The sequence below is a fragment of the Leguminivora glycinivorella genome, chromosome 11, assembly GCF_023078275.1.
Source record: "Leguminivora glycinivorella isolate SPB_JAAS2020 chromosome 11, LegGlyc_1.1, whole genome shotgun sequence".
Lineage (NCBI taxonomy): Eukaryota > Metazoa > Arthropoda > Insecta > Lepidoptera > Tortricidae > Leguminivora > Leguminivora glycinivorella.
This window is the reverse complement of record NC_062981.1, coordinates 2,156,811-2,171,626: the sequence shown is the minus strand read 5'-3', so window position 1 is coordinate 2,171,626 and position 14,816 is coordinate 2,156,811. Positions and strand designations below refer to the sequence as shown.

Genomic DNA, 14,816 nt, shown 5'->3' with positions numbered 1-14,816 from the left:
TTGTGTATCGTGTCAAAACTCACGATAATTGATACGCAAAGGATTATCTCACAAACTGTATCGGTGCGATAGAGAACCCGTATCGATGCGCTTCGTTCGCCAAGGGAGTATCAAAGACTGTGATTAGACCGTGTTAGACCGGCACGGCACGGCACGGCACGGCGCGGCAGTGAGAATGAGAGTGGCAAGTTACCGTGCGGCTGGTGGGGCGGCGTGGTGCGGTGGCGCGCGGGCGGCGTGGCGGCGCCGCGCATGGGCTCGGCCTTGGCGCTCGCGGCGCCCGCGCCCGCGCCAGCTGTCGCGCCCGCGCCCGCTCCGCTGCTGGCACCGGTGTTTCTGTCGATAAATCTACGTTTCAGTTGCTGCGTCGATAAACATTTTGCATTATAACCGCTTACGGACCACAGTCCACAGATTAAAATCTACCTAAATTAATGGCAGAATTATTTTTAAATGAACTCGAAGCTCCGACGAAGCCGAACTCTAAAAGTTTGCCGACACGACTAAAACGCCACACTACTCTCTGACTCGATTTACTCATACATTTGTTGTTAGCGACAATAAAATTCAAACGGAACTGGAGCGTCTATCGCAATGGTTAATTTCTGTTTCTACTCTTGTGTTATTCGTCATTTACAGTGTCGTGCATAGATCGTTAAAACCCTACATAAAAGATGCCCACCCCCGCCCGGCGCCCCGCGCACCCACCCATACGATATAGCTCTTAAAGCATTGTTAGGAAGCCTTTAAGGGATATAGCGTGGGTGCGCGGGGCGCCGGGGGCTGGCGGCGGCGCGGGGGAGTGCGAGCGACAGAGTGAGGCAGGAACAGAGGGGAGGCCGACAAGTCAAAATACAGGAAACAGTGTGAATTTCACGATAATTGTTCAAAAAACATGTTGCATAAAATACTATTTCTTAGTTTTGACTGCTTTTATTCTTCTAAAACTTTGTCAAAGCAAAAAATACGAGTACAAAATCTGTTGTAAAATCTCCGCATAGAAAAATGATAAAGACTCACCTATTCCTGTTATTGATCTTCTGCTGTTTCGGCGGCTGATTGGGCTGCGTCATGATCGAGGGTATATGTATCGCCGAGTGCGGGTACTGAGGGCTCGGCGTCGCGTGCATGTAGCACGGAGACGCCAGGTCCGACCCGATACTCGACGGGGACTCTAACCCTAGTTGCGACACGTCCAGCTCACAAGAAGGGTACTGCACTGAGTGTACGGAATTGCTGGTTGAATCTGGTGTGTACACTCCCATGGATTGCAAAGCTGGACTGACCGCTTCGCACATTTCTTCTTTACTCTCTTTAGGAGATTCCTCCTTCTTTTGTCTACTTTTCTTTTCTATCTCTTTCTCTTGGCTACAAGGACCATTATTAAAGGGTGTTTTACATCCAGGGGAGGTTAGCACTTGAGGACTTTGCTGTCGGTATTCAGCGCAGCTGGTGACAGCTTCTTGTTGTTTGACTTGGCGCTGCATCATCTGTTTCATTTGCGCCTCGTTTTGAGCTTGAGATTTTTTAGGTTCGCACTGTGTTTGACAGGCGGTTGTCGTTTTTGACTGCTTGGAAGGTTTGCAATCGTTCTTCTGCGAGCATTCGGACGCTTTAGAAGTTGGTGCTTTAGTTTCTTTAAAATGCGGAAGGCCTGTTGTGGCGTAGATGCCAGAAGAAATCGCACCGTAAGCGATGTTATGGAAATCTTTCTGATCATATTTTGGGTGTAGCTTCTGAGGCGATTTCTGCATCTGCTCAAGATGAGGCAAGTTGAATCCCTGGAATTTGTCTAAGTAGTTTTTGTCACTGTTTTTCATGTCGAGAAATCTGTTATGGTCCCATGTGCCTTGTGCCAGGCGCGCTGGGTCCCATGGCGGCCACTGATATTGCGCATGAGATGTGTGATAGTTTGGGATTTGGTTCATGGGGTAGTCTTTAGGAACAAGATCGTTGTCATACCGCAGCTTAGGAAGCATTTTGTTTAGATCATTTTGGTCCGGTTTTAAGGCAATTTGCGGCGTACAAGTCTTGTCGTGTTTGACCGTGTTGTTTTTTGAGTCACATTTGGCTGTGTTAGTTTTCTCTTTCTTAAAAAAATCTTGCTTCTTCGGCGCTTCGTTGGCCGGCTTAGTTTCTGGTTTGCTCGTGACGGGGCCGGCGTTGGTGTTGATGACGTTTATTGGGACCGACGTCTCCGGTTTTCGAGCGTTAGCGTTTTGCTCTGGAAAAAACACGACTTTTGGCTCTGGCGTGCTTCTTGGAGTGTCGTTTTTGCTTTTCTTTTCCGGTTTCTCCAATTTACTGTGAGCTGAATTAACCCTTACATCTCGAAGCTTGCTTTTCTCCCTCGGTTTCAAATCTTTCTCTTGTGAGCTACATTGGACAATATTCATAGAGCCTCCAAGGGAATTCTGAATAGCGTTGCTGTTCGCAAAACTAGGGTCCATTTCGGAACCCAAGTTTACAGCAGCATTGGCACTTTGGCATCTAGGTAAAAAATTGATATCTGTAACATTGGGAACTTTGGGTATCACTGGGTTGATGACGGGGGACGTAATGGGATGAGGCACTTCTAGTTTGGTCGGTTTGCTTATCACAGGCGAGTCCGCCAGGCTGTTAACCCTGTTGGCTTCACTGGTCTTCATGACTTTGTCAGTTTGGACAGCTTGAGACTCCTTGCTGACACTGGCTCTATGATTGAGGTAGGAATGCTGCGCCGTATTAATTTGCTGTATCGTCATGGAGTTGCTCACGGTATTCTGATAGTTAATCATATTTGGTTCTATGACATTTCTCGTGATGACCATCTCGTCTTTTCTTGGATTGACCATGTCATTTCTAAAAGGGATTTCGCTTTCTTTGCTAACACAGTTTTGAGATTTATTCCTATCTTGTAGATCTGTGTATGAATCGAGTTTGGGCATCTCAGGTAATTTCATGTTGCTAATGTCTCTTTGAAGGTCCACATTTTGAATGATGGAGTCTGGTTTGGTTGGAGACTTTTTTTCTGGACTTTTAAGTTCGTCCATAGCCTGGTGTTGTATTACTGTCTCCTTTCTTATTTCACACTTTCTCTGTTCACATTCAGAGTTTACTTTTTCTGGAGTTCTTTTTGGTTTCGGTGACTCGTTGATAACAGATTTGTCATTTAGTTTTGGTGGCGTAGTGACATGGGGTGAAGGGCCATTATCAGACTCTCCTTCAACTACTATAGTTTCTATTTGATGAATTTTAGGGACAATAAGATCTACTGGTGGTCTACTTGGGTTAACTTCCTCCTGAATCTTGTGGTCCAGCACTATGTGAGCGTTCTCAGTAGACACAACTGGTATAACCTTGGAAGGGCTTTCGTTTTCTTCAACCTCTTTAGGTTTGTTTTCATTGTTAGTTTGCGCCGGCACCGTGTTGTTGGGTTTAGGCGAAGGTAGTGGACAACTTTGGCTGTTATTATCGTCCGATTCTGATATGATTATAGTATCTTTGTCTTCTATAGATGGTTTATTTGGCGATTTAATTTCACCATTTTTCACTTCTGCCTGTTCATCTGATTTTTTCTGCTGTGACTCAGGTTTTGATTCCGTGGTGTTAACAGCGGGCGATTCTACGTTATTTTCGCTGGGTTTGACATTTTCCTCACTGTCTTCAGTGGAAGTTTCTTTGATGACTTGTTCTTTCTCAGCTATAGATTTCGGTGAATCCATGTGTATGCTGTCAAGTTCCATGTCGCTGGTGTGATGATCTGTGCTGTTCTCTTCCACTTGCCGAGGACTGGCGGGTTTGCTGGACACGCTTCTTCTGTCTTCTACCTCTTCCACGTCCATTTCATCATCAGCTTCCCCAGAAGAGTCCTCAGAGCTGTCTGAATTCTTGCTTTTCTCCTTGGGTTTGTCGTTATCTTGACTTTTAGGAGAATTATGGTTTTGGACAGGCGATTTAGGTTTTTCTTCTTCCATGGAATCGTCGTCAGTTTTGCAGTTGGTTTCCTCGTCCATTTTGGCTTTCTTAGCGTCAGGGGAGTCAGTTCTGACTTTATTAGCTTTGGTGACCTTTTGTCTCTTCTTAGGGCGCCCCCGCCAGGGATGTTTTCGCTTCGCTTTCGCTTTAACACTGGCTGTTGCGGTGATTGAACTGTCCAGAGTATCTTCTTGACTATCCTGGCTGTCTTCTGAGACGTATGTCTCTTTTTCTTTAACGCTTTGTCGTCTGCTTCTAGGTGTTGGGGCAGGGTTGGAATCTTCATTGAGCTCGTTCTGAGCGACTCTGGAGGAGCGCCTCGCAACACTTTTACTTCTCTGTTGTCTCGGAGTCGTCTCCTCTGGTTTTCTATCGTCCTCAGTTAAATTAGACTCAGATAACTTTCTGTTTACATCCCGTTTCCGCTTTCTGCCGCCCTCTTGAACGAGAGTAGGAGTAGTCTGGTAAGTAGTTTCGCTGTACTTGAGTGGTCTCGTCCGCCGTCGCCCGGACGACGTGACCTCGACCGGCTCAGGAGTCCTCTCCTTTTCAACTTTAGTTTTCGACTTGGTCTCAGCTTTAGCCACTGGTGTTTCCGGCTCTGTCGCAGTGTCTTCACTCTCAGTTTTCATTTCTTCTTCATTTTCAGTGTCTTGGTCCACGGAACCTTCATCGGGCGACCTGAAGGGGTTGACAGTGGGGGCTAAAAGTGGTGTCCACCTTAGGCACTCCGGGTCGATTTCTAGCCGCGGTCTACTTCTTAACTTTTTCACGTGGCTGTCAACCTTATTCCAGTCTATGCAGAGTCCTAGTTTCATGGAGTCATTGTTAGGTAGGTATCTGACGAAGCCTAGAAGTTGGAAAGTGGCTGCTATGTCGTTCATGTGCATGCCAGTCGTGTGGGCGATATCCTCGAGCGTGAACGGCTTGTCTTTGTGGTCGTGTAGGAATTCGAGTATGACCGACTTCCAGTAAGCGTGATACGACACTCGCCCGAGGTCTGATAGAGGCTTTTCTGGCGTGCCAGGTTGACCTTCCTCTTTTGATAATAAATAACCTGAAACAAAAAGAATATTTAGTAACTACACTACTAATAACGTCCAATAGGGTACTTCCCAATAAAGTAACTAGACACCAATAGTAGCATGATTAAAAATTACTGAGGCTCAAAGTTAAAAACTTACTGGTTGGCATTTAACTCTAAATTAACGTAATTTCATATTATATTCTGACCACAAGAAAGTACCCTATAAAAATAACGGTAATATGTAATAAAGATTCCACCACTCACTAAAATGGATGAGAAACCGCCCGTAGCCCTGCCTCTGGTACTGCGGCATAGTCATGATACACGACACATTGTACTTCTGCTGACAATGCTTCTCCTTCGAAAAGTACCCGACGAGGTGGCATCCCTTGTTATCATTTTTCGTTAATACGTAGAAGAGGAATGGTTCGACGTCGTAGTAGAGAGTTTTGTGGTCTAGGAAGAGTTTGGCGAGTAGGCAGAGGTTCTGGCAGTAGATCTTGTTGGCGTTGCCGTCGACCTCGAAGACGGAGATGTCTCCGCAGCGGTAGATCTCGGTGGCGGGCGGGTGCCGCCAGAGGCACTTGTCGAGGTGGCGCATGAGGACGGCCCGACTTTTGGCGTATTTGAGACAGAACTCGCATAGGAATAGCTTTGGTAGCCTGGAAGAGAAAAATTTCGACATTAGTACTTATTCATGATTCTTTTGAATGAAAAACAGTCTTAAGCTGCGGTCAGAAGTTGAAAAGATTTTTGCGGTCAGAAGTTGAAAAGATTTTCATAAGTTTCCATTGTGCCGTTAGGGATAACTTTTCAGTCGCTAAACTAAACACACAGTCAGAATAGATCTCTTTTTGTTCCTACTTAGAATATTTAGCCTTTTTGAAGATAGTTTCCGTTTCCTGAAAGTTTGGTAGCTCTTTCGACCACAGAAGCAGAGCACATCACTAATCCAATACGGATTGTTTCCATTTTCAAATGAACTCAGAAAAGTCAGAACAGGTAAAAATGACTTCTTGTTGTTTTATGTAACAGAACTACTAACCTGGCGTACTCCTGCGGAAAAGAGCTACAGTAATCGATAACTAACGACCCTACGGCCGCGAACACTGCACTGAATACATCTCCTATAGGGAAAGTCTCTTGGTTTAGGAGTCTACTAACCTGGCGTATTACTGTGGGAAGGCGCTGGAGTACCACGTGTTGATCTCCCACTGGCCGCACTCGATGGCCGACGGACATCTTGGCGGGTAATAGTACCGCTCGGGTTCTAATGCCCCTATGGCCGCGAACACTGCACTAAATATATCTATCAGGGGGAAAGTCTCTCGGTTTAGGAGTCAAAGGTAGGTCACCTGGCGTATTCCTGCGGGAAGGGGCTGGAGTACCACGTGTCGATCTCCCACTGGCCGAACTCGATGGCGGACGGGCACCGCGGCGGCGGCGCGGCGGCCGACAACACCGGCTCGGGTTCTGACGCCCCTACGGCCGCGAGCGCTGCACTGAACAACGACGCGTCGCCTGCGGTCACCCCGGGAGGGAGCTTCTTGGTTTCTGTGGGGAGATAATCAAATTGGTATATTGAAGTTGAGTTGGGTATGTTCTTGAGAGGTAAGAAGCCTGGTAGGCGAAATGTGGGATTCTTAAATCTCAGGAACAGAATGATCCGGTGGCAGAAGCTATTTGACTGACAAGGCTAATAATAAGGGTTTTAGAGAACGAGTCCTGTTAGATTGAAAAGAGCACAGATGTACGACAAATACGGATCAATATGCTGTATTTAAGATCTTTTTTCTGAATAATTTTGTTTGTTTCTCAAAAACCTAGAAAATCATGGAAATTGAAAAGTTTTATCTTCAGTCAAGTAGCAAAATTCACAGCTAGAAAACGAAACTTTTTACTGTAAAAAATAACTTACCTTCTTAATTGTTTAAATTACAAAAACATATGTGTGATATTTTTATGTACTTAACACATTTCGTTTTCCACCTACAGAGGGACATTTTTAATATGAGGACATGCTTACAAGTAACCTCTGTTTAATAATATATTACATTTGGGACCTCTTCCACTACAGTACAGAGTGAAACAAGAGCGCAACGATGTTATTGTGCAGTTAGTGGCCCGTATGTCCCTTTTTTACAAGGGTACTACGAAAACAATACCAATCAATATACAACCCATACAATGTACAATTGTGTATATTTGAACAGAGCCATCACAATTCATACTTTTCAACCATTTTTTTTAACATACAAATTATTATCCTTTAGCATCCCACTTAAAAAAAAAAAACAAAGAATCAAATTGAAATCGTTATTAGATTGAACAGAACATATTTAATTCTATATATTTTGCAATTTTATTTAATGAAGTATGGTGTGTCGCTAATGGTTAACTTAGTAATCATGATGGATCTGATCAGTAAAGAACAAGACATGAAACAAAAGGAGAAATCCAAATTACACTAAATTACAAAAGAAAATGAAATAAAGTAACTGTAAATTAAAAGATTAATCAATTAATAGAAAATCAAAAGTAACTCAATCACCACTGTAAAATGATTAGTACATGTGAAATAAAAGTTGACGCGAGACAAAAGCTATGGGAACTATCATCTGCGTCAAACGTCACGGACAGGACACCACATGACTCGCATCACTTGTATCTTGCGTCAAACATAATAACACGTAAAGCCGTACATTCACGCATGTACGCGAGCGAAAGTGCATGTGTGGTCGCAACCGACAGTCACCGGCGCCACGCCGCTTCGAGCAGAGAATGAGCCAATGAGAGAACACGAGCACCACGGCCACCAATCAGAGGACGATCCACCACGAGACACTTTCACCCGCAGCACGGAGCCGGCCCGAGCGACGCCCGCCGCCTGCCTGCCCCCGGCGCTGGAGGTTGAGCGGTACATCCATCGACCGTCCAAATCGACTAGCTCAGCTTCTAGCTCTCCAAAACTCTAACGAAAGACTTTCTCATGCTGATGGTGTTCAATCTTGTGCGGTGTCGATTTTGACGCTCGTCGATATACAGCTTATACTTCCAAGGCCTCGAGCTCAACGTGTATACGATACTGGGTCATTTACATATCGATCGGCGTCATCCACTTAGATCATCAAAGGTAGCAGATTAATTGTTAGAATTGTCTTATGAGATCCCATAAGAAACATGAATATCCGTCCATTGGTCCGACAAGGTTGTCTTATCTTATAAGATTTCATAAGACAAATTCGTACAATCAATCCGATGTTGTTCTGAAGATCTCTTTGGATGTGGAAGCATCAGCCTTTGAAGACGAAGGAATTTTGTTGTTCTCAGGCTCGACACGTAAATGAGTGCAGTAACGTATACCTAAGGAGGTTTTTAGAAAGAAGTGTCACATTAACTTTCTTCGAAAAACTTTAGGATTATTTCGATTCAAAATCACGAAGAGAGTTTATTCCGCGTGATTCTGAGTAGAAATAATTCCAAGTGCTAAGAAAAAAGAAAATGGCAACATTTTTTCTGAAAGCGTCCATGTGGCAAGCCTCGACGGGGCGGGCGAGTGGCGGGCGCCTGCAGCGGAGGCCGGCGGGCGCCTTACCCGTCTGATTGCTGGCCGGGGCTCGGTCCTGCGCGAGCGCGCGGAACAACTTCTCGCTGTCGTCCGGGGAGTCCCGCTTCGACGCCGCCAGGCGCACGAGCGTGGACGCCGACAGACTACTGTTGCACTCCTCTTTCGGGATTATGCACTCTGGGGACGGGGACGGGCTCGGGCTGCGCTCGCGTTTGAGCGTCTCTAAGTGCTTTCTGAAAGTACTGCGGGTCTCTTTTAAAACCTGTCGCTCGGTCTCTCGGGTTTCCGTTAGGGATTCGCGTCGGACGGATTTTTCTCTTCGAGGTCGCCCGCGATGCCTCGACTGGGATCTAGATTCCGATCGCACCGAGTAAAACTCCGATAAGCCGTCGAATAAGGTGGTCAGCAACCGCTCGCCGCATCTGCTGCGCCGTCGAGCGATCCTCCTCGGCTCTAGTTTTTGTTTTCTAGGTGATTCCGAGCGTCGCTTCGACTCGACAGGTTTCTGTTCGATCTGGCGCTGCTTCTGCGCCTCGGCGGCGAAGCCCCAGGCGGCCCCGCAACAGTCGCCGGCGAGCCGCTCGAAGATGGTCGGCGTGTGCGCCGGGGAGCCCGGCTCCGGCTCCGGCGACGACGAGCCGGATGAAGGCGAGGCTCGACGTCGCCGCCGCCGCTCCAGGCGCAACTCGAGGCGCTGCACGCGGGTGACGCGGACGCCGTTGAACCGCGCGCGGTCCCAGCCCTCCCAGTCGCTGGAGGAGTCCCGGCGCCGCTTGAGCAGGTTGAAGGCGCTGAATCTGAAAAACTTTTGTTTCTCCTTGGACATTCTCTGGTCGAGCGGCGCGGGGGGGTCATTACCGTCGGAGGGCTCGGAGTCCGAGGCGGGGCGGCGCGGCGTGCGCGCCTTCTTGCCCCGCGGCGTCCCCGTGCCCGCAGCGCCCGACCTGCACCAAACGTTACCATCTGTTACAATCGATTCAACGACTTGATGATTAGATTGCCATAGGCTTTGGTGGGCAAACCTAAAGAACAATTTAATAAATTTTTTTTTTTTTTTTTGTTAGCCTATTTTAGTGTCCCACTGCTGGGCAAAGGCCTCTCCCCTGGCTCTCCATGACCCCCTGTTCTCTGTTTCCTCCATTAAAATTAAAATATAGAAATGAAATAAAAAACACTGCTTCGAGAAGAAGACCGTAATATGATGATTTGGCGACGGACAAATAGGAACAAGGAGACAAGAAAGGACATGATACATTTTTATAATGAGTTATTTTTTGGTTGACACATGTGCACGCTGCATGCTGAAGTAAAGCTTAGAAATGTGTAAAATGTGTATTTTGTTTATTTTAAGTTTAAGCCTCCTCGGATAGGTATCTTAGGAGAAACATTATAGGGAAGGAACACTCACTATGGAATAATAGCAATATGTAATAACGAGTAATACCTATCAGATATGAGGTAGATACTTTTGGAATGTGATAATGTAAAAGTGATTGCCGATTGAGGTGCATACCATTCTGGGCAAGTAGAATCCAGATGACAACGGCTTGGTAGAGAGAGTCAACCGTACAATGATAGAAAGTGCATACCGCTTGGGAGTAGCGGGCATCTCCTTGCAGGTGGCGCAGCGCCACGGCGGCGGCGCGCAGTGCGCGTGCGCGTAGCGGGGCGCGGAGCCCGAGCACGACGAGCAGCGCGCCGCCCAGCCGCCCGCGCTGCCGCACACGGAGCACCACGCGCACTCGCCGCACGACCAGCGCAGCGCCTGCAACGGAAACAGATGTTGTACAACTTTTTTTTTTACAAATGGGCTTACTCTTGGCCAAAGGCAAAAACGTGGCCTACGATGGAACCAACCTAAAACATTGAATACCAAACCCTGATTGGAAGGGTGTTTCCAAAATAGCAACTAAACATGATTTAATATTATGACTCCCTTTTGCCTTTGTTGACAATAAATAGTACACAACCATGTTTCTACGCGACGGTATCACAGAAATTGTCATGTTGTAGATGGGTGAATCAATTTTTCTTTGGCAGCAAAATTTCGTATACTTCGACTAAATGTGATAAGAAAATGTTATTTGGTTTTAGTGTAATTAAACTATACTTATCATATTAAAGACAGATATACAAGGTACGTGGTTTTTCAGGTTTTGATATTTAATCCCTCACGGTCACATATTTTATGTATTAAAAAATGGATTGTTTTTTTAATTTCTGCCTGATCTGGCCCCGTAGCCGAATGGCATTTCTACGACGCGAAACGAAAATAAAACGCCGCGAAAGGTAGTCCGGCTCTGTCGCGCCAATACGAAGAGCGATAGAGATAGATATCTAAGAGCGTTTCGTTTCGTGAGCGCTTGTGCATTCAGCTACGCACGCTGGTATGTAAAATAAGGATCTTTATCCACGATGGGCAGGTTAAAACTTTAAAAGTCACAAAAATAGAACTAGCAATAAATAAGGGCAATTCTTGCAAAAAGCAAGAAAACGTTGATTCACCCAGATCTAACATTATGCTAGGTTCAAAACGAATACCTAGTGATCAATTTTAATAGGAAATCTACTATTTCTGTTACTAGAACTATTGATCGGTCATAAGTTAGAACTAATTTACAACCTGGCAATCTGGTTATTTCAGTCAATTAAACACCGTCCGATCGACAAAATTGGACACAGCAATCTTTGGAATAAATTATCGATTAATTTATTCGCCAAATGAGACGATTCGTGAATGAAGCGAAACGAAATCATTGGAATTTGCAAATCAAGTTAAGTGTAACCGGTTGTAAGTTTTGGTTGTTATTCATTATAATAATAATGAACAGGCCATTCAAACTTATTATCATATAACATTTTTTTATACAAAAAATAAGTTAACATCAATTTAGATCGTTTTATTTTTCAAAGTACTGTCAAACCGCCACGCTCCGTGATTGTCGAGACATTTAAGGTTCTAAAGTGGTTATTATTATAATAACATAATTTTATAACTAAATAAAGGGTCCGTATTAAATAAAGACTGTAAAGTCGGATACAGTTATTTTACATGACATTTGCAATAAAATGGACGTAGTAGAAAAGGATTCAATACACAAAATTATGTCACTACAAATTTAACTTTTTCTCAAAAGGAAAAATAATTCATTTCACAATGGCAATTTTAAAGGATGACTCGTTTTCGCTAAACGTTCAAATAATTGCATTCATGTAAACTATGTGTGCTATCATCAGCCATAGTTTGACAATTTAATACAACATTTTTTTTAAGTCGGTTTATAGATAATGTCATTCCTTCGCTTTGTTTAATTTGGTGCAGTTAATTTACACGAATTTTATTGCTGTTTCTTCGATATTATAATCGTAATCGATAAATGAAAGTAGTTTGTAGTGTTACTGCAGCCCCGTTTCGTAAAGTTATCGATACACGAGTATAATCATCTCATCGCAATGTTGCTCGAACGCGTGATTCGCATGAATCACTCGGCCGCAACAAGGAAATGGACCGGCTGATTCCTGACGCGTGTCATTTCCACATCTTTTGGTTGTTTTACGCGAAAATTAATTTGTGTTGCAAGGTACATAGGCGGGTCACCACTTTTTCTTCTATATTGTCACCACTTATTCTTTAGATTAGTAGACAGATTCGTTATAAAATGGCCAATATAAATGTATGTATTTATAACTTATAAGTATTATAAGTTTATAAGTAGAAAGGAATCCATTCGTTAGCGTATAGAAACGCAGGCTTGGACATGTAGAAAAGGCTAATCTACTACAAGCTGTATCAATTTTTAACCAGAAAATTAAACCACCCTTTGTGTTATACTGTACTGTACTATTTAAGTATAATGACATATTTAAGTATGGGATGGACTTCAATTTACACCTTAATTTATCCCAATTGTATTTTATTGAAGCGTATTTAAGCAAAATGGTATACAATATTAATGAAATTCTACTCGCTTAACAGTTAACTAACTTTTTTGCTACGAAATGACACCTCAATTTGTAAGTCAAAATAGCAGAAATGTTAACTACACGAGAAATAATTGTATGATTCGTAAGATTGGCAAATAACAACCATTTAAGTGACTTAATTTGCAAGTAACATGGAATTGCTTCCGCCGCAAGCAAACTGCCTGTAATCATTCGTGAAATGCAAACTGAATGTATAATTTGAAATGAAAATCGATCTAATGCAAGACAATTTGATAAAGGAATGTAATATGTAGTTACTAAATGATCGAATGAACTATTCTTCTTTGCCTGGCCCTTTTCCATTTTTATTTGGGGTCGGCTGGCACTGGCAAACAGGTAGAAGTATATAGGAACAAGTATCTAGGTACGCCAAACACACTGAAAGAGGTATTTAGCAACCTGAAAACACTGCTAGGATTCGTAGAGGAGCTGGGGTGGTTGGAGTAGTGCTACCCCGTCTATTTCACGCTAAATAGGCACAATGGATGTCGACTTGCGGAAAATGCCCAATAAAACTAACTAACTAACTGGGGTCGGCTGTCGGCTCTCATCATGCGTCTCCAGGCAGATCGAATCAGCTACGAGAATTAGGCAACCACAGAATATTACAGTAACGGGCACTTTGTATCATACTTGATTAATGTTATATCCACGACGAAGGCATACATTACCGCGAATAACTGGTCTTATCGACATTTCTTGACCGTCTCTCAGTAGCCTCAGTTGCGATTTATTTAAATAATGTACGCATTCTGAATCAGTTACATGAAGATTTTTTCTTTGTTTCGTGTTGTGCGTTACAAAACACGGAGAAACTAAAAAGCCAAAAATAATAAACCTTTGAATTCAGATTTCTTATCGTATTGCAATAATCTAAACATCCAAATTATAAAAACAAATCAATTATTTTTGAAGTCGGTACCAGACCTGTTTGCCCCTCCCACCCATGCACAGGCTGGCCCCGCCTTCAAAACTAATTGATTTGTTTATAATTTGGATGTTTAGATTATTGCAATACGATAAGAAATCTGAATTCAAAGGTTTATTATTTTCTCCGTGTTTTGTAACGCGCTTATTTTTGAAGGCGGTTTTATTTTTTGTTAAAAAGTTTATTTATTTGTTGATTTTTAGTGGTTCCTAGTGATATTATATGTATCAGTCTGAATATATGTACAGTAGTGAAAGAATTATCCTTTAACTCCTAACCATTGAGGAGTTGACCTTCCATCATCAGCTCAGCCACATAAAATTACTACCGTCAGGCGTAAATACTGGTGCACCTTTGAAAAATACACTAAAAACCTTACATGTGCCTATAACATTTGAAGAGTTCCCTCGATTTCTCCAAGATCCCATCATCAGACCCTGACTTGGTCCCAATGGGACCATCTCGGGGTTATACCCGTTCGATCAAAAAAAAAATTTTGAAAATCGACCCACGATTCTATAGATATCGAGTAACATACATACAAAAAAAAAACAAAAAAAAAACATTCAGTCGACAGTCGAATTGAGAACCTCCTCCTCCTTTTTTGAAGTCGGTTAAAAAGACAAAATTAGTAAAATTACTGTATTCCTGCTTCAAAGCAGATCTGACCAAATGATAATAACAATTTTGATGACTTCCGTTCTAAATACTCAAACGAAACAACGATTTCACTACCTTTTTTTCTAGTTTTAATATGTACCCAATATGTGAGTGGTAACAATACTAACAATTTATTTACGTTGAAAATATACAAAAAAATATTTAAAAATGTCTATACCTTGTACCTACCTACTTGCAGTCAGGAGAATTCAGTAGAAGAATAAATTACGCATAAAATGTTAAAGGAATTTGCTCTTTAACTCTTTAGTCGCTGACTGCATGCATAGTTGCATTCCATATCCGGTGAAAGAACTTATGAATACGATACTAACAAAAACAGTGTATTAGTGGATTTTATATCTCGGTAATTAAGTTTCATTTGTAACTAAATGTATTTAGTCACACGAACGTAAGCCATCGCTAAATCGCTATACAATTGCAACAGTATCGGTCAGTGTCAAAACTGAAAAATGTAACATTCTTCAAGAAAATATAAACACTTTTACAGTCAATACGATCTATATCGTATCTAAAGCTAATTTCTGACGTATATTGAAGCTCTAATCGGGCCGTTAATGTTTCGTTATTAAATATTGTAATACAAAATACTCAGTCAATTTGTGGAAGAATCTCCTATAAATCCTATAATATTTATTTTTAAAAATGGTGGAGGTACCTGGTGTACCTACGTA

General features: G+C 43.0%; 1 protein-coding gene across 5 annotated transcripts in view; it reads right to left on the bottom strand.

Annotated features, from left to right (window-relative positions):
* LOC125231450 (histone acetyltransferase KAT6B) overlaps positions 1 to 14,816 on the bottom strand; it is a 47,262-nt gene that overhangs the window by 6,280 nt on the left and 26,166 nt on the right. For 2 of the 5 annotated variants that reach the window (XM_048136908.1, XM_048136909.1), the window contains exons 3-8: positions 10,142 to 10,317; positions 8,580 to 9,496; positions 6,340 to 6,538; positions 5,249 to 5,646; positions 1,021 to 5,014; positions 194 to 336 (exon numbers count right to left, since the gene is read on the bottom strand). In XM_048136908.1, the coding sequence (XP_047992865.1) occupies positions 194 to 336; positions 1,021 to 5,014; positions 5,249 to 5,646; positions 6,340 to 6,538; positions 8,580 to 9,496; positions 10,142 to 10,317 (5,827 nt within the window). The remainder of the gene's footprint in view (positions 1 to 193; positions 337 to 1,020; positions 5,015 to 5,248; positions 5,647 to 6,339; positions 6,539 to 8,579; positions 9,497 to 10,141; positions 10,318 to 14,816) is intronic. The other 3 variants (XM_048136910.1, XM_048136911.1, XM_048136912.1) reach the window with 2 other exon arrangements.